At 35.9% G+C, this 19,232-nt stretch overlaps 1 protein-coding gene across 1 annotated transcript in view; it reads right to left on the minus strand.

Annotated features, from left to right (window-relative positions):
* Positions 1–15,860, minus strand: part of tei (teiresias) — a 72,626-nt gene extending 56,766 nt beyond the window's left edge. The window contains exons 1-2 of the mRNA XM_053764830.2: positions 15,771–15,860; positions 3,677–3,884 (exon numbers count right to left, since the gene is read on the minus strand). Coding sequence (XP_053620805.1) covers positions 3,677–3,761 — 85 coding nt within the window. The 5' untranslated portion in view covers positions 3,762–3,884; positions 15,771–15,860. The remainder of the gene's footprint in view (positions 1–3,676; positions 3,885–15,770) is intronic.
* Positions 15,861–19,232: the final 3,372 nt, after the last annotated feature.

Here is a 19,232-nt window from a genome sequence, read left to right on the forward strand (position 1 = left end):
CACGCATAAAGGCCTTAAAAATTTACAGCTTTTTTTTTACGCTAGGCTTTGGTGACTCATAGCCGAGGATTAAACTAGAAGCGAGAGCCTGTTATTGACAGTCAAAGCATACTTTAAGCTGAAGTATCTTTTGTCACTATAGTGACAAATATATTAATAGCGATAGTGACAAAACATACTTTTGCATAAAGTATGCTTTGAATTTCTTCTTTCTTGCTGAGGATCTTATCCTGCACACTATGAAACAGCAATATAGCGAAGTGGTGATGATAAGCTAATATGACTCAACATAGCGGTCAACTCGAACCAATTTACCAAAATGGCCGCATCTCAGAGGCCCTCGGAAATGAAACGCCACAGTTTGACAACTATATATGAGGTCAGTCTGTCATAAGGGTTTCTTACATCACTCAAGCTACCTAAATATAATTTAGATATCAATTCGTTTCACTTGTATTAAAACATCTTGGCCGGATATTTATCAATACATATAATAAAATTGAAGAAAGGCCAAATTTGTACATTGGACATATTTTTTTAAAATTCTTCATGGAATATACTTAGTTGCTGATATATATGACGAAAATATAGTTTTGAAAATATAGTTTTAGTCTGAACGCGCATCACTCGAAATCTACTGGACTGATTTGCTTGAAATTTTGTATGTAGGTACCTTATATACCGGGCTAACATCTGAGATACATGAGATACATTCATCCCGGTAAATGGTCAGGTTCCGGTAGGATAATTGAAAAACTAATAATGAATCAAAAATACCTCGGAATCCCGAGTTAACATCTTATAGACATTTCATCCCGGAAAATGAGGAGGATCCTGTAGGAAAATTAAAATAACAATCCACGGAGCCGTTGTAGAAAGAAAAAGGGGTGAAAAACTGTAAATATGAAATTTCTACACCGTTGAAGTTAGTTACTTGAAAATTTGGATTTTGGTTGTTTATAACAAATTAATGAATACGTGTTTCAGATTTTTCTGAAAATTAACCCTTAACCTTCAAAAGAGGGGTGAATGATTGTATGGGACTTAATACAATTTTCAAGATAAAAAGCTGAAAATTGGCACACTTACTTTTTGTAGTAAATAACAGTAAGCAAATACAAAAAATGTTTAATTTACGTTTGTGGTCAATAAAAAATCGGGACGTATAAATGTCATGGAAAATGGGACGGCACGCGTTGCAGAAAGCGGGAGTGGGAGTCGGAGCGAGAAATGAGAAGGAGACACGTAGTGGGAAACGGGACGGGACACATTGCGAAAAACATGATGGCACAATATGTAGGAAATGGTACGGGATATCTACATTACATAGCAGGAAGCGGGATTGGATAAGTTTGCGGGACGAGACATGCAGCGGGAAACTGGAAATTGAACTAAAGATGAGAAAACATGTGAATTTAAATCATATAAGTTTACCAGTCTTACAGAGTGCGCGTTAAAAAAATTACTGAGATTTTGCTGTGAAATTCACGCGGGCGAAGCCGCGGGCAAAAGCTACGTTGTAATTGCATTTTTCGATGTCGTTAAAAATGATATGCGTGGAAATGGTCTAACAACTAGGGATTCCGACGACCGTTTGAAGTGGAGACGAAAAAGTAGGAAAGCGGGCTCTGGGCTACGATGCTTAACGGCTGAGGGAAAATGCTCACATGAGAGAGGGAGAGAGAGTTATATTACATTTTTACCCTATTCATCTGTAAAATCCAGTAGGAATATGAGTTAAATAATATCTATCTAACAAACATTAATTTCTAGATGTCACTTTGTCAAGCTTTCAATTTTCTCAAGCAAGCTTCTCAATGTTATAAAATGTGAAAGTGTGTTTCTTGGTTTGACCTTCTTTTACGTTAAAACAATAAACGTACAGATATAGTTGCAGAGACATATAAGAGAGTGTCGAGGGCCAACCGCTAGCAGTTAAAATTCAGCGACTGAAATCTTAAGAGATTCGTGCTTAATTTGACGTCGTCATAATACAAAACAGTAAGCATTACTTAAATCTAATGAAACTTTAAAAGTTTAAAGTCACAAAAACTGTCATTTGGCGTTGCAATTAAATTTTAACTTGCTTATTAGACAGAAATAAATTTATTCATAACTGTATGCAAACTTTTGAAATCACAAAATAGATTACATCCAAGATATTCATATCAAAAGTTCCCGATGCGAAAAGTTTGCAGACAATATTCTTCTATTGGATATTTCGTAAAATCGTTTTGTATTCTAAGTATATAAATGTATGAAACCAACGTCCAATAGAACGTCCAATTTTATTACATTCATATATTAAGACAGTATTCTGTGTATTGCACACACTCCAAAAAAGAGTGAAGAAGAATCAAGAATAAAAGATTTCCATACAACGTCCCGTCCCATCTCACACAAAACAGTGAATTTAAAGCAAAACCGTGAACACAGCGATTTAATTTCAGATATAACATAGATAGATTTAAATTAAGTTTCATCGTATGAAATATACAAACAGAATTTAGTATGTAGTGAAATTACCGTGCAGAAATGTAACTTGTAATTTCGGCAGAATACTGTAATGAATGTAACTTGTAATACATTTGGAGAAGAAATTACCACTGAGTAAGTACATGCAAACCTTAATTTATTCATCGTGATAAAAAAATAACTATGGATCGGTTGCACCGGCCACTTTACGTTTTTCTGCGCACATCAAAGTCGACGGTGCAACACACCCTACCTTGTTCTAAAAGATTACCATCGAAGCATCGGATAAATTGCAAGAAATCGATCAGTTTCAATCACGTAAAGTGAACTCCAGCCATTTCAGCATAATTCCTAGCGAACTACCCGCATCCTTGTTCAAAATTGAATTGTTGATGCTTTTATATTGCATTTCATTTATATGTTACTAGCGGACTATGCCGGCTTCGCTCGGGTAAAACCAAAATTATATACGTAAACTTTCCTAAGGAATTACACTATCTACAACCGTACAAAAATCGCAACGCCCGTATTACTACTACATAAAGGTCAATATGAAGTAACTTGACATGAAGACACGCAGCTAATCAATCAAGTTGTTAACTGTCCAACTTTACAGTAATTGCCGGTGACTCGAGCTTTGAAGCCTTCACGTTTAAGAGTAAAGTTGGAGCTTGAAGCTTTAGTAAGTTCTTTACCAAATATTTTTGCCATAAGCTTTGTCGTCATAGAGATCTTGCATTCAACGCGTGACAACAAAATTCAAACCAAAGCCATGAAACATAAACACGCAATTGCGTCCACACGTTCTGTCTTTGTTTCACACGATGCGTACACGACATGAGGGATAGCATGTGGACCTTAGTAACGTGCTACATTTTGATTTCGTGGTTGGCCTTCTGAAGAGACAACCAAGAGTGTACCATCAAGTCATGCTTATCATAATAATGCATTGTGATAGAAACTGAGGCGACGTGGGAAATTTCAACTCTATAAGAGAGCGTCGAGGTAGATGAAATTAACTTGAAAGAGTTTAAATTTATTTACAAACAGACGAAACAGCTAAAACTAAATAAATAAAGTCTGTCTGATGGTGTACCCAGGAACGGCTCCCGACGTAGGAACTCTGCCCGGACAACTTGAAAATTACAACGATCTACGTCATCAATGACTAAGTATAAAAAATAATTAAAATAAAACTTACCAGCAAGAAATACGAAGAGTAGTATAGTGCGCGCATTGCGTACACGCAGTCGGAGAGATGCCATCAGCCAATCAGCGCGCGGCATTGTGAGCGAGGAGGAGAGACAGGGGGAAAGAGGGTGTGAGAGAGAGGTGTGTGCGAGCGAGACAGACAGAGGCGTGGGGAGGGGGCGGGGCGCGGGGAGCGCTCATCTCGATGGCCGCTGCATCTGGGGAAAAAATACTTTGTTCATTTTTGGTACACCATGTTAAAGTCTTGAAACGTTAAGGTTGTAGAATGTCAAAATCATGGAATTATTCCATTATTCCATGGTCAAAATATTGAAATGGAAAGTTCTATTCCCTTCACGCGTTCTATATGGTCTGTTGCCCTCCACGTGTTTTATATGGCCTATGTGGTTGTTATTGTCGTATGATTTTTAACCGTGGAGTTGTATATTTAACGTTTAACGGATGGACACACAGATACATAATCTGTATGTCTGTCCGTGGCATCGTAGCAGCCAAACGGCTGAAACATTTTAATCTAGGTTTTATTTTTAATTTGAAAGAAACTCAACACACAACACAACACAACAACACTTTCGATTGAATTCGAAAGTGTTCTTAGCAATGTCGTCCGTTCAGCCATTTGAATCATCTTCTATCGCTCTTTTCTAATAGATGAGATGGCAGTAACTTCTTAAAATTAGTTTTTATTGCTATTACAAATTGTGATTTTGAATGTCAATTTAATTTCAAAAATTATACAATTCAACAAGGCAAGAAATCAGGAGAGCCGACCCCACCTAACGTGGAAGTGACAAAGACAAAAAATAAAAAGAAGATCCAATTCAACTACAACTGGGAAGCCGTGCGACCGAGAAAATCGAAGCTTATCTCGAAACTAATAAATCTTATAAGCCAAACCGCGCCAGGGAAGCTGTATAAATACTTCCTTCCTCGAAACTCGACACCCTCCCTGTTAAACAAGGCTATCACCAGTATTGGTACGAGAGTAGGCAATCGAAACAGAGACAACGCTTCTAAAGAGCGTGCGAAATTGTTAGTTGTAATTAGAGATTTAAATAAAAATTCGAAAGTAAGTTTGTTTGTTACCTATCCATGCATTATATACTAGACCGATTGTTATGAAATTTGGAGTAGAAACTAACCTGGAATAACACATAGGGTACATAGGGTATATTTTTATCCCGAAATACCCACAAACGCGAAGCCCCGGGACGCAACTAGTAAAAAATTAACAAAACATTTATCAGCTATTTACCAATGAATCTAACTATTTATACTTATTTCACAACTTATTTAAACTTAATTCTTCTTAATTTAAATTTCGTCAAACGCGAAACTGGCCCTCAGCTTGTCTACTGGCCGAACACGCGTAACCGGTTTTATCCAGTTGCGGCGCGTAAGCGGAGAAGCGGCCAGTAGACACGCACATGCGCGCTGAATGCTTGTATGTACTTACGATAAAGCAGTTAAATACGAACCTTTACCTCTATTCCGTTCCCTATTCGTGTGGTTATATAGTTACCACTATATACTAGATAGATTGATTTTGTATGGCATAGGAGGGTGAATTTCACGACTGTTTGAACGCGGCGTGTTGTGTTTCATTAGTGTCGCATATTTTTTAAATAAAGAATGTTTTTTTTTTTTAATTAAACATTTATAAAATTAATATTGTACCAGTATTTTACTTACTTATAAAATAGAATAATTGAATTGATGACTAAATATGGTACAATTTAATAAAGACTAATGATAGCCCACGGCGGCGTTCAAAACGCTCGTGAAATTCACCCAGGAACTAATTGAGCTGATATATTGGGTCCAGATAGACCACACTATGAGGACTGAGGGCCTTTCGTAAAACATCGTAACTCGCTTATTAGCCAAATAAACGAGTTACGATGTTTTACGAAAGGCCGTTACGATGTTTCACAAAATCTAATTCCAACTTTCACAATTGGAATGTTCACTAAATCCCAAGCATAATTTCATTCGAATTTCAAGAAGTGGGCCCCCAGACCACGGGCACATGGATTATATTCTTCTGTTGTAATTAGTTAAATTTGCGTTAATCATATTATTATTTAAGTCACTAAGGTCCCACTTTTATCAATGTTCATACCTAACCTGATTTTCATACCACCTTGATAATAATATCTATTTATTTTAGCCTCGAGAAAATTAGCCTCACTCGCCCAACTAAAATAACTTGTTTTGATGTTAATTTAATGCTATGCTTAAAGTGTAATGTTTCCAGCCATAAAACCTTTACTGAAGTACTAACCAAACTAATGCGAGCAATTAAAGAGAACCGACGTCTTTCCATTGAACCGTTAAAGGATGGAGAAAATGTCAAGCCTTGATATATAACGGCCATTGAGGCAGCGGATCTAATTAGTGGGATTCTTCACAGCAAAAATATCGAGAAGTTACTCTTGGACTTATTAGACGAGTATCTAGACGTACTTTAAGTGAAGACTTGCATTAAATAGCAAATTATTCAAGTTATTAGCCATGCCACTTGAGTTTGTCTGTCTATTCGGCTTTCACTGCTAAACTGGTGGACCGATTTTGATGAAATTTGGCATGCAAGTAGTTAAATGCCCCATTCAAATGTATATTACTGCTTTTTCATAAATTAACTCTTACATGATTATAATAGGGGTGAAAGTTTGTATGAAAATCATATCTGTTCCATTTCACACCCAAGTTGATAATCACCTAATGTGCAGCGGTTTCCATCACCGCAATCAAGTGGTGGTCGATAAAATCTACTACCAGGCTACACATAGTAAATATAAATTCTATATGTGTGCCGTCGCTGGTGTCGTCGAATACCGCATTCGCGAAAACTCATTTCAGACCCTAATAAAATCTGACACGAAAATGAGAATTAAAAAAAAATTAAACAATCTAATGAATCTGACACGTTTTCTCAAAGTATAAATGGGATATTTTCTTTACCGAATCCTGAAGTTCTCTTGCTTCACATTGACCTTTTTCGACATTTAGACCTATAGGTAGATAGTACTACCTATAGAATATTACGTTGTCTGTGGGTAGCTTCATATAAATCACTGTAGGATATGCACTCCCTTCCCCCTATTAAGCTGTATCTCTCGAGGGATTTGGAGATAATCCGGCCACTTCATTATGTGGACGACTGTACATGCTTTGACAATGGTGCTTTTCTTTTTACCCACGACGAAATATAGGGGGTGTGATGTTTTTCAGTGTCGAGAAAGATATTTCTGTTTTGTACTAAATCCATCGTTTGGTCTTCTTTCTCATTCATATAAAACATTTGGTGAGGAGTCAGATGTAATCAAAGATGATATTCGTGTCAATGGTCTGATAATTAGAGGTGCCTAAGACCGTGTAAATATTAGAATAAAAAGTAGGAAAGCGGATCCTGGACTCCGACGCTTAACAGCTGATAAAAAGCCGGGAAAACGCCCTCATGAGTGAAATAGTTGGGTTCTAGGCAAATTTTTACAAAGTCTAAAATATAGTAATCTTGACTTTACTTTTATTTTGAACTGTATATTGTGTGTCCTTCAATAATGTACATCTTGTGTCTTTATCTATCTATATTCTACTAATATTATACATGCGAAAGTTTGTGAGGACGGACGGATTGTTATGAAATTTGGTGGTTGTAGAATATAACTTGGAATAACGCATAGGATACTTTAATTCCCAAAATTCCCACGGGAGCGAAGGCCCGGGGCGCAGCTGGTGTGTATATATGGATGTGAACATTTACAATATTTGAAAATGTGTAAGCAAAACGTAAACTGCCGAAATTGTCGAAGCTATTATACGATCTCTAGGGGATTAACATGCGGGGGTAGTCCCCGTCGCCTCAGTCGGAGGGATGATAATTGTATTGGGGATGCATTGGGCACAGTCAGACTATAAGTGGACTTTTAAAATCCTAATCCTAACTGATATTATAAATGCGAAAGTAAGTTTGTTTTTTGTCACCTCTTCACGTTCTTATGTACTCGACAAATTTTCTTGAAATTTTCCAGGGTACATTTCATCCCGGAAAAATAATAGTTGCCGTGGGAAATTTACGCAGCCGAAGCCGCGGCCTAAAGCTAGTTCAAACTAAAATTTGACTTGCATGCTTGTTGTGTAGGTCTAATTTCTGAATAAACTTTTGTTTTTTGTTGATTATCAAATCGGCTTATAGACGGCTGATCCTATGATGATGACTTGTTGTAGGTCAAGACCACAAACCATTGTATTAATGCCTAATTAATCAATATTAATTATTCATTCAAAAACTAGGAAAGCGGTCTTTGGGCTTCACGGCTGAGGGAGCAACCAAGAAACCACTCAGACAATAGAGAGATAAAGGGTTATGTCAATAAATAAGGGGCACAAAACAAAATGTCTACTTTCAATCACAATAGACTGAAACATATAGGAGCCCAGTAAATGTACATCTCGATGCAAACGCGTCGGGACGATCTGTCACCGTCGCATGTCGCTTGGGGCCATTTGAGTAGACTTCAATCGTGTTTTGATTTATCGGTTGATTAGAAATTTATTTTTCTGTTGTTTTGACGATCTTATAAGCGACGAGCCCCGGCTTTTCCCACGGGAACATTTAATTTTCCGGTTCCCTATGTCCGTCTCCATGTTCCAAACTACATTTATGCAAAATTTCAAGAAAATTGGTAGAGTAGATAGAGCGTGAAAAGGTAACAAACTTACTTTCGCATTTATAATATTAGTTAGGACTATTTAAATTAAGTCCACTTAGTAAACTAAGTTAACTAGTGTTTAATCAAATCTTGAAAGTTAAATTCATCTACTTCAGCGCGTCCTAGAGAGTTGTAGAATTTCACGTCGCTCAAGTCACAATTTAATAAGATAAAAATGATCTGTGAATCTGCTCCCATCGAAGGAACTTTCTCTCTCGTCTGACGTTTTCCAAATTGCTTCCTTAGCCGCTAAGCCACTGATCCCACGGTCCGTTTAAAGGTTTGATTATATATATCTGGCTTATATATCTGGCTCATATATTTATTTCAAAATTCATACGAGAATGGCCCATAAGAATAAAATTCATGCCCATTCATTCCTAATTAGAAAGATTGACAGGCCATGTGGTATGCAGTAGTCAATCGTCGGATATTCGATATGAAAACCACTGTTTTCCACAGCCCCTGTCTCTAGGGTCCTCACCGTTTGGGGTCTATCCCCGGTGGTAATAATTGAAGGCTGTCAAAAACGTGCTATACTGAAGTGTTCGCAGATCGGCTTGGCAGTTAATGTGAAAACTGTGTTTTATTTGAATGAGCATATCGGAATATGGAACGTCAATAGATACGACTAAATTTATAGCTTCAAGAGAACATGTCTGCTTGTCATCTGAAAAGTAGTAAATTTCTTTCGACAGGTTCAACAATAGATTAAAACATAAACATTGGCGCTTGGGAGTATTCTATCTACCTCTCATCTGCGACCGTTTTGCTGGTTGCTGTTAAGTATAATGCTGTATAAATATAACTATGTTTTCTGAAAATAACTAGCGGCCCGTTCCGGCTTCGCTCTGGTAAAACCATAACATATTATACACCGAAACCTTATCAGAAATCATACTATTAAAAAAAAAACCACATCAAAATTCGTTGCGTAGTTTTAAAGATCTAAACATACATAGGGACAGACAGAGGCAAGCGACTTTATTAACCCCCGACGCAAAAAGAGGGGTGTTATAAGTTCGACCGCTAAGTTTGTCTATCTGTCTGTCCGTGTACGTGGCACCGTAGCTCATCAACGGATGCGTTTTTTTTTTTTATTTGGTGTTAAAAATTAGAATTTTTATGTGGTGGTTCTTTAGATGTGTTTCAGCCGTTCAAAAGTCAGTTCAGCCGTTCAAAAGTTTTATAGTAAGTATATCTCTATATAACATCATATTTATTATATTATCATTGTAGATATTACACGATTTTTCTCGAGAATTCGTGCTTAAATAAACAAAAGTCTTCTTAAAGTGCTAAATAAGCTCAAGTGTCATCTACAAAGCTGACCACGACGCCACAAGATCTTTTCACAGATAATTACGAAGCCGTCCCTGGAGAGCGAGGGGCAACCCTACGAAGTTAGGGTCGGCAATTGACAACCATAACGTGTCTGTGCTGTACTCTGGTTTATTATACATGTTACTTGTTAATCACTCTTATCTACGAACGAACGGGAGAACGAAAAATAAGCGTTTTTGTTTTCTCGGTTTCGCAGCCGTTAATCGTCCAAGCACAGGATGCGTCTTCGTGTTTTTTAAACCCCGACTACAATTGTATTAGATTCTATTAAATTCTCTTTCAAATAAACTAAACTAGATCAAAATCTGTTCAGCCGTTTGGCTGCTACGATGTCACGGAGAGAGACGTTAAATTTAGGTATAACTCCCACCCCGCAAGAAAATAAAAAAAAGCAAAATAAATAAATCGGTAATAGTCCACGCAATATCACTTTACCTACTTCCCAAACGTCGTGCGGTTTCACTTCAATTTCGTAGATTTAAAGACAATTAAAGCTTCACGACAGATTTCCTTTTAAGTGCCTATTCAGGGTAGATACTTATTAAATCTCAGAAATTTGAGATAGCGTTTCACAATGAGACAACGAATTTTGTCGTTTGATTCATCATTGTACTGTTTAAGATGTTGGAATATCATTGTTCTAATAAATGTTTAATTGATGATAATCGTCGTGAAACTGTAAGTGGGCTATGTCTTTATGTGACGAATATGAATCAAGTTTTTTGTATGTTATTTTGTTTACGCATCACGCAAAAACGATTGAATGGAATGTGATGTGGTTTCACGGTTATAGAGCGGATCTAACTTACGATACGTTGCTTAAAGACAACAACAAGAACACGAAATAAAAGCAGGCTAAGCCTCAAGTTTGTTCAATAAATGGCGTGAGTCTAGAGAAGAGAAGAACGAACTGATGGCCATGGCGTGCGGAGTAGAAGAAGAAGATTTTCCACACACAAACATCGACCTCTAGGTTTTTTCAGTTTTGTCAAGCATAAGCATACAAAATGCTGTGTAATTTAACGTTTGTCGTTTCACAAAGTGTCACCCTTTATTTCTAGCGTGTGCACTCTGATTTACGTGTTTGGTTCAAGATTACAAGTTTGTGTTGGTACAGAAGACAGGAAGTGTAGACATGAAACTTCATTCGATTTGTTGAACTAACACGGATTTTAATGGCAATAATTGAAATTTTAATTGCTCAAATATTAAAAAGGGATTTACGTTTAAATTGAAACAAGATTAGAGCTTACAAGAAGTGAACTGTTCGATGCAATTCATCGCATTAAAACTGTTTAAACATCTCAGTAGAAAGAAGTAAAGATCGCAGATGTTTCTCCAGTGTTTCGCATTCATGATACACCCAAGATTGGCTTCCCCAATAACTAAAAGCACGGTCATGACATTCTGTACGAGGCTTTAAGAACGATGGCAATGCATTATACTGATAAGCAAGACCTAATGGTTTGCCAACGACTGCAACAACAGCGATTGACAACACTACACAGACAAGTCAGAAGAAACGTGTCTGTCTATGTATGTATACCTATGTCTGTCCGTAGAATCGTAGCAGCTAAATGTCTGAACCGATTTTGATCTAGCTTTTTTAATTGCAAGAGAAATGTGTTTTCAAAAGTGTTTTTTATCAGATGAGATGTCGCCAGCAACTTCGGAGGGGGTTTCTTTAATTTGTAATTTACTTTTTATTGTAATAAATTTATTTACACTCACTTTATTTTGCAACACTGGGGTACCGGAATAGCAGAATGCGCAGTAATACTGAACAATTTATTTCGGCTAAGTCGAGTTGAACGACTGTAGTTCGCAGAGTATTGCAAGTTATTCTTACATGAGCGAAATTTATTTGGGTCTAGAGGCGCTTGTTTAGTCACCAACATACTTCGTACATGTCTTACTACAGGAGATGGTTTTTTAGATCTTATGTAGGTATGCTTTTTTATGCGATGAATGACATAGATCATAAAGCGTTGTAAACCATTTGAATGTTACGTTTGCACTGTCTTTCCATATTCTGTTTTTTTTTTCGTTTTATTTTTAGCCTATTTTGTCCCACTTCTGGGCAACTCTCCTCCCCTCTCCTCAACTTCGCCATCCATCCCTGTCGGTTGCGTAACTCCTCTAATTATTGTCCGTCGCGTCTAAATCGTCCGACCGCAGAAAGAAATGGTCCGATTGTCAGTTTTATTTCAAAAATTTTATTTACAAAAACCAGTCTTTGTAAGAAAATGTAGTTTTAGGCGCAGTGGTAAAGTTCTCGCCACTGAACCGAGAGGTCCCTGGGTTCGATCCCCGGTCGGATCATGATGGAAAATGATCTTTTTCTGATTGGCCCGGGTCTTGGATGTTTATCTATATATGTATATGTTATAAAATATAGTATCGTTGAGTTAGTATCCCATAACACAAGTCTCGAACTTACTTTGTCGTACTTACTTTGGGGCTAGCTCAATCTGTGTGATTTGTCCTAATATATTTATTTTATATTTATTTATCTTTTGTCACAGAGACTGTTAACCTTGCTATAATCATCGTGGAAATGGTAAACTGAGAAAACGATCATAGACTAACTAATTAGCATATTTTACAAGCTTCTATTTACTTTCATCTGCCTTGATGTTTGCTTGTCTGTATGTAATCAAATCTATTTAGATTTCTCCTACTTCCTGTTGCTCTACAGAGTTTAAATTTCCCACGACGCTTCAGTTTCCATGACAATGCATTATTATGATAAGTATGACCAGGTGGTGCACCTAGAATCAGATCCCAACGAGAGAACTCTCAACAGCACGGACATGGGATTTTTTGTAACATCATAATTATGTACCTTTACGTACATCAAACGTCAATTTTCACACAACCTTCCACGCTCCACACATAGCATTAAACGTAACGGGTCCTTACAAACTTTCGTACATTTGTTAAGAAAAATCGGGCAATACACGTTGATCGTGCTTTCGTAATTTTTTATTGTTTTTTTCTCCCTCGGAAGCTGTTTCGGCGATAACTCATGTACTTTCAAAGTCCGACTTTCAGGGAGTTTGGTTCACGGCTCGTGGGTTCCAATGCGAACAGTTATTTGTTACGATATTCACAAACAAGATATTTTACTGGAATACACGGAATATATGAATGGTAGAAATTAAAATTATTTCCTCTAACATGTTTATAACTAAATATAAATATATTTCATTAATTCAAAGGAAATTTTAAAGTTTCAAACCTAACTGGGCAGTTATTTATACTACAAATCTGTATACATTTTCGTTTTGTTTTCTTTGTATTGTTTACTAGCTGATGCCTGCGACTTCGTTCGCGTGGCCGAACATTTTTTGGTAAGGAATCAAAACTGTTAAAGAAATTTAATTATACAGACAAATGTAACGATCCTTATACATACTGAAGATGCTAATTAGACTGGAAAAGTATACTTTCTATAGTTTATCATTATTATCTATTTCTATAGTTTATAATATTATCATCTCAGCCACAAAAAAATCCACAGCAGGACAGAAGTTTTTAGCAGATAAAAACTTATTTACAAAAAAATTATATTCAAAACCCCGAAATTCGTCAGCATTTCTTTCCTCTCGGTTGCAGATAAATCAATTAATTTAACTGTTTCCGCGTGGATTCACCGCAACTTTACGCGCACAAATGGGCAATAAAAATGCATTGAGCCACGAACCCGGAGATACGTCAGAATTATCTTAATTTGCATCTCGTAAGGGTTGCAGCCATAGGGGAGGAACTAGACAAATTTAGGGACAATTTTCTAGATAACAATAGAGTTTTCGTATCCATACTAGATAGATACTAGCCCATCCCTGTTTTGTCACAAAAATATAATATATTTAAGTTCTTTGCAGTTGTTTCATTTTTTCATCCTCTCCATAAGGAAATCAGAATAAAATTCTATTTTTAAAGTGCACGCATCTGACTTACGATTTAGTACCACGAGTAGGCACTAAATCAACCTCAATCACAAAATTGTAACGATATGAATCATCTCACAGTCTTTAAACTTAGTTTTTGTCACACAAAATAAAAGTATCATTTATCTCAATGGTATGTCTGAATAAACCACTTCAACAAAAACTTGAAATAGACTGAAAATGCCTATTTTATGGATTACGCGATGGTACAAACATGGCTATAAACAAATATTTACCCTAAACAGGGTCTGTTGTTATATCATCTGTTCCACAAATAACAATGTGAGGAATTGTTTTCATATTTTTTTCTATAGTTATGGGTTGGCTCATGAGAAAAAATGCACTCCGAGCAGAACTTCAGAACTTTTAACCATCTCGTCCAATAGTACAGCCTCTAGTTCTAGCTCCTGGTTTTCATCAAATTGATGTGTATGTCTACATATGTTTCAGTTTACGTAAGTATAGTAAAGAAGATATAGGTTTCATCGCGATACGTTGTTTAGAACTCGAGATATAGATAATAGTGAACACACGAAAAAAACCCGGGTGAAGCCGCGGGAAAACGCTAGTACAAAATAAGACGAATTACCGACAAAATCCCACCTATCATCATTACCTTAAAAGATAACTCAACAGCCATTTATAACATTCTAAATTCGTCTCTCACCCCGTCCAACACGTTCCTTTCTCGTAATATAAATCAGAATGATGAATAACCAAAGCGAATTCTAATGCACTCAGAATTTTTCAGATGTTTTGCGAAACACATTAACCCAATTCTGCTAGAATCTAGACCTGACGTTCGTTTAGAAACATTAATTTTATTCCGACCTGGTGGAATGCTAATTTCTCTTGCCAGACAGACAGTAATAGATTTTAGTACGGACGGATATATTCCTGAGTTTCATCCTTTGTTTTCGGTTTTGAATTCACAATGATGGAATTATTATATAATTAGTACTATCGTGTTTCCAAATTCCTGAAACGGTTTAATAAGATTATCTATATTTTCATCAGCTGCTATCCGTGGCTCCGCTTCCGTACAAAATTAATAATAAACTTTATTTGATGTTTATATTTTGTGTTCGATGCATAATACTAATAGCAATTATATTTTTGAATGACTAAAAACCCCTTACATAAAACACACATTAAACTTATATAGATACCTACATTTTTTATAGACATTTACATTTATTACATTTTTTTACATACTCATTCCTTTTTCTCTTAAATTCCAATTAAAATTTGAATAACAATTACCTACTCGCTTCTCTGTGGTTATTTGATATTAAGCACGTTATTAGGTAATTTAATAATCTAAAAAGATCGATTATCCTGTGCAGGATAGGTACGTATATATATTCTTCCGTTGTACAAAAAATAAATCAATCTGAAATAGAAATTGCTTTCTTGTACAATATACCTAGATTGTCTGACTCTCCGGTAAATCTCGCAGGAGTTAAGTCTCGAGATGGTAAGCCAATCTAGTTAGAAATTTATCCATGAATAGTTGTTATATATATATATATATATATATATATATATATATATATATATATATATATATATATATATATATATATATATATATATATATATATATATACAAACATTATTTAATCGCAATTAATAAATGTACTTCTTCACAGATATTTTTCTTTCAAATTACCTATAATTGATATCGATTACAGCCGCTTCTTTTGATCATTGTTTGTTTATTGTTCTACATCTTTCGCCAAAATAAACAGTCTTTCGATTTTGCAACGTTTATTTTTCTTCCTCGCATCGAATTTATCACTTATTACTTTCCGTTCTAAAAGGAAAAATCAACTGTTTAACATCAAAAGGCGATCCTAATTGAAACACCATTATTATCTCAGGACGGTATCATAAAAAGAATATTAACTTCGATCATAAACGCATTTTATCCCTTTTTGTTTTAATAAAGATTGATACATACCCAAAAATAACACATTTGTATACTTTTTGAATGACACTTAAGCTAAACTTATCACTAAATTCTCTCTCACTCACAAAATAAAAACAAATTGTGTTTTAAAACACTCACCGGTAACGAAGCTTGTGATAGTATCGGATTAACGCGAAACACGACCACTCGGTTCGATCGCTGAATCAGCACTGAATATTTGGCACCCAACCCCCTCCAATGCGAATCCTCCCCCCGCGACACGCGCATCCTCTTTTCAATCCCTGAAATCTGTACGCTAGATGTGTCTTAAAAATTAGTATTCCGGATAAAATGTTTAATCTCGGACAGTTTTTAGGGATTATTTGATCCAATAGTTGACTCGAGTCAAGTGGAAGGATACACACTCAACGAGTTTCTCGCAATAAATTGAGTGGTTTGTCATTGTTTTCATTCACCTGAAACAAGCGGTGGTTAATGAAAACGACTAATACGATTATTATTGGGCTGGCACGAGTAGAATTCTAACCTGGAACCTTTCGATCACAGGCTTGCGGTTACAGGTTTGCACTGGGCTACCACCGCTTCTATATAAATATGGCTAAGCACATCTAGTTATATAACTCAGGGGTTGCACCCTTGTGTCACAAAGGGGATGGTAGGTCCGCAATCAGTACTGCCGAACTTTTCTAAATTAGATTTTTGATTCGATAGGGTTCGTCCAGCATGGCAAGCTGCCTGTATTGACCTCTATGCAGTAGTGATACCGACGAATTTGCAATGAATTTATATTAGCTGATGTGTGTTGTAGACTGTAGGTTTAGTCTGATATTGTTTATTTGTATTTCGAGGTTGAATTAGTAACTCTTTGATAGACATTTGATCAAAAAGGACTGCGGCACCAATTCCTGATTAAAATCCTGGAAACACTCTCACTTTCTCATTCTCGTGCTTCCAGTCATGATCGTGTGTTCCAAGTTTCATACTTGGCTGTGACGCCCTGAAGTCTCTGGTGCGTGTGAATTATACTCCATTAATAAGTGCGTAAAGAATGCAAAAGTTTAAAATAGAGATTGAGCTAATATTACTCCCTAGTTGCTACCAACATATGTTGTGTTACGTGATTTCGTCCTATAATAGAACTAGAACACTCCATATCCTTCCTCCTATGAGGCGACTAGGTGACACATAGCCTCGGCAGCTAGTAGGCAACTACAGCAGTCCCAAGGAGGGTTGACGTTTGGCACATGGCTGTTTGTAAAATCACAGTTCAATCTTCAACAATTTCAGGTTGTTTTATGCTAACCGTGAGCTTCGCGTCGTCACAGCGTCGAATGGAAACAGGAAGACAGAAATATATAATACCTATGTAGATAAATCCTTACATATTATAAAACAAGTCCCCTGACGCGTTTGTCTGTCTGTTCGCGAACTCAAAAGACCTATTTTCATGCAGTTTTCATCATATATAGTGTGATTTCCGAGAAAGGTTAAGGTGTATAATCTATTATGTTTTTTCCCGAACGAAGCCGGAACGGGCCGCTAGTATATATCTCTGTTTCCTGTTATATATATATATATATATATATATATATATATATATATATATATATATATATATATATATATATATATATATATATATATATAACAGGAAACAGATATCTCTGTTTCCCTTTATTATATATATATATAATAAAGGGAAACAGAGATACTCGTTAGTACATAATTATTTTGATGAAAGTACCATTACCACATTTTCCACCATTTTAATTAAAACCAAAAAAAAGTATAAAGTGTGTTCGTTGTCCCCTTGAGTGCGATGTCAAATGAAAGAGCAGAAAATTCTTTGTGTAAATATAAAGCTTTCTTGTCGCGTTCGATTTCGCTTTTGTTGTTTATATTTATTTTGCTTTTCTAAAAGATCTGAAAACAACAGATTCGTAACGGCATTAGACTAGAATAATGTTGTTCGAAATTGATACTGTAGTTTTTCTGTTTAACATTACCTAGTTAACACGCAACCGTCCATTCTCACAAAATTTCTATGAAAATTACATGAAATCCAGTTAATATACAGTTAACGAAAATTATATTCCTGAAACCACATTCGGATCCCAGATCCCAAATATGATCCAAATTTCCATAAGGATCTTTTCAAACTTTGATTGTATGCTCGTTAGAAAAAAGCGAAAATCTAATATGCATGTCGGTCCCATGCGAACGGATGATATTCTAGATGATACTCGTCTATATTCGTAGCGCAAGTTGATTAGGGATTTTCATATTATTTTCACTCGACTACACAAAAGGCGTATCGTGTTTTATATAAATTGTAATAAAATTAAAAGATAAAATTCAAATCAATCAATCAAATTTTTTATTTGCCTCTGAGGATACAAACCATAAGACAACTAGCTGCGCCCCGGGGTTTCGCTCCCGTGGTAATTTCGGGATGAAAAGTACCCTATGTGTTATTCCAGGTTATATTCTACACGTCCACCATATTTCATAACAATCGGTCCAGTACATTTTGCGTGAAAGTTTAACAAAAATACACACACATACATCCTTACAAACTTAACCATTTATAACATTAGTAAGACTGTAGCATCACAGATGAGATGACAAGAAAGTTGAGGGCTGAAAATCAATGCCGGGAATTATATTCAGCGTCACTGAGCCTTCGCCTATTGCACGCACACTCCAGTTTTTGTGTTGAATTCATGTTGGAAAAAATTTTATTAGGTAGGGTATATTTGTAATAAATATTATTCTATTTTATTCTAATAGCTGTTATACACTACCTTTTTTAAAAAAAACTTTAGGTAAGTAATACCTAAGTATGTTTCTCAGTGACGCACGGCGTGACAACCTAAATATTTTTTGAGAAAATCTAACCATACCTACGTTTAATTACGCGAAAAAGAAGTGTTGTTATTTCAGGATTCGACTGTCAATGCGGAATTTGCATAATTACGTACCTACATAATATTATAATGAAACACCAAGGCCAGATTGTAATGTAATGTAACTTAACAAAACAGACAATGTACTGTAGGTACTATACCTTGCACCAGTTTTCTATATATCTTTGTATTTCCCAATAACGAAACTAATTTGAGGACAGGTTGACAATTGTAATGTTTCTTTTCACGTGAACAATGTACAGGGCTTGTGTTCGTTTGTATGATTTGTCTTACAAAGCATGTGTGGTTTCGTAATTCTATTTTAATATATTTATAAAGAGAAAATAATTGTATTTTGATTTCTCATAAAGAAACCCATCAACAACTGGATCGATTTTTATGAAATTTGACGCAGAGATAAATGAAACGATCTGATGACCAGCTTGTTCACCCAGACTACTGGGGTATTATTTAATCTGTGCCCAGACCCAGAGAGAGGATACCGACTACGATCGAACTCCTCAACCTATAATAAAAACTATAATTTGTCACGCGTTTAATGCAAAAAAAATCTCTCTGTCGACAATAAAACCTTGTGGCAAAAAGGTACCTACCTGCTTATTTGAGAATCTTTAGGCAGCACTGTAAGGTTCATTCATATTGTACAGTCAACAGCACATCAAGTTACCCTGCA

This window comes from Plodia interpunctella, chromosome 26 (genome assembly GCF_027563975.2).
Source record: "Plodia interpunctella isolate USDA-ARS_2022_Savannah chromosome 26, ilPloInte3.2, whole genome shotgun sequence".
Classification (NCBI taxonomy): domain Eukaryota; kingdom Metazoa; phylum Arthropoda; class Insecta; order Lepidoptera; family Pyralidae; genus Plodia; species Plodia interpunctella.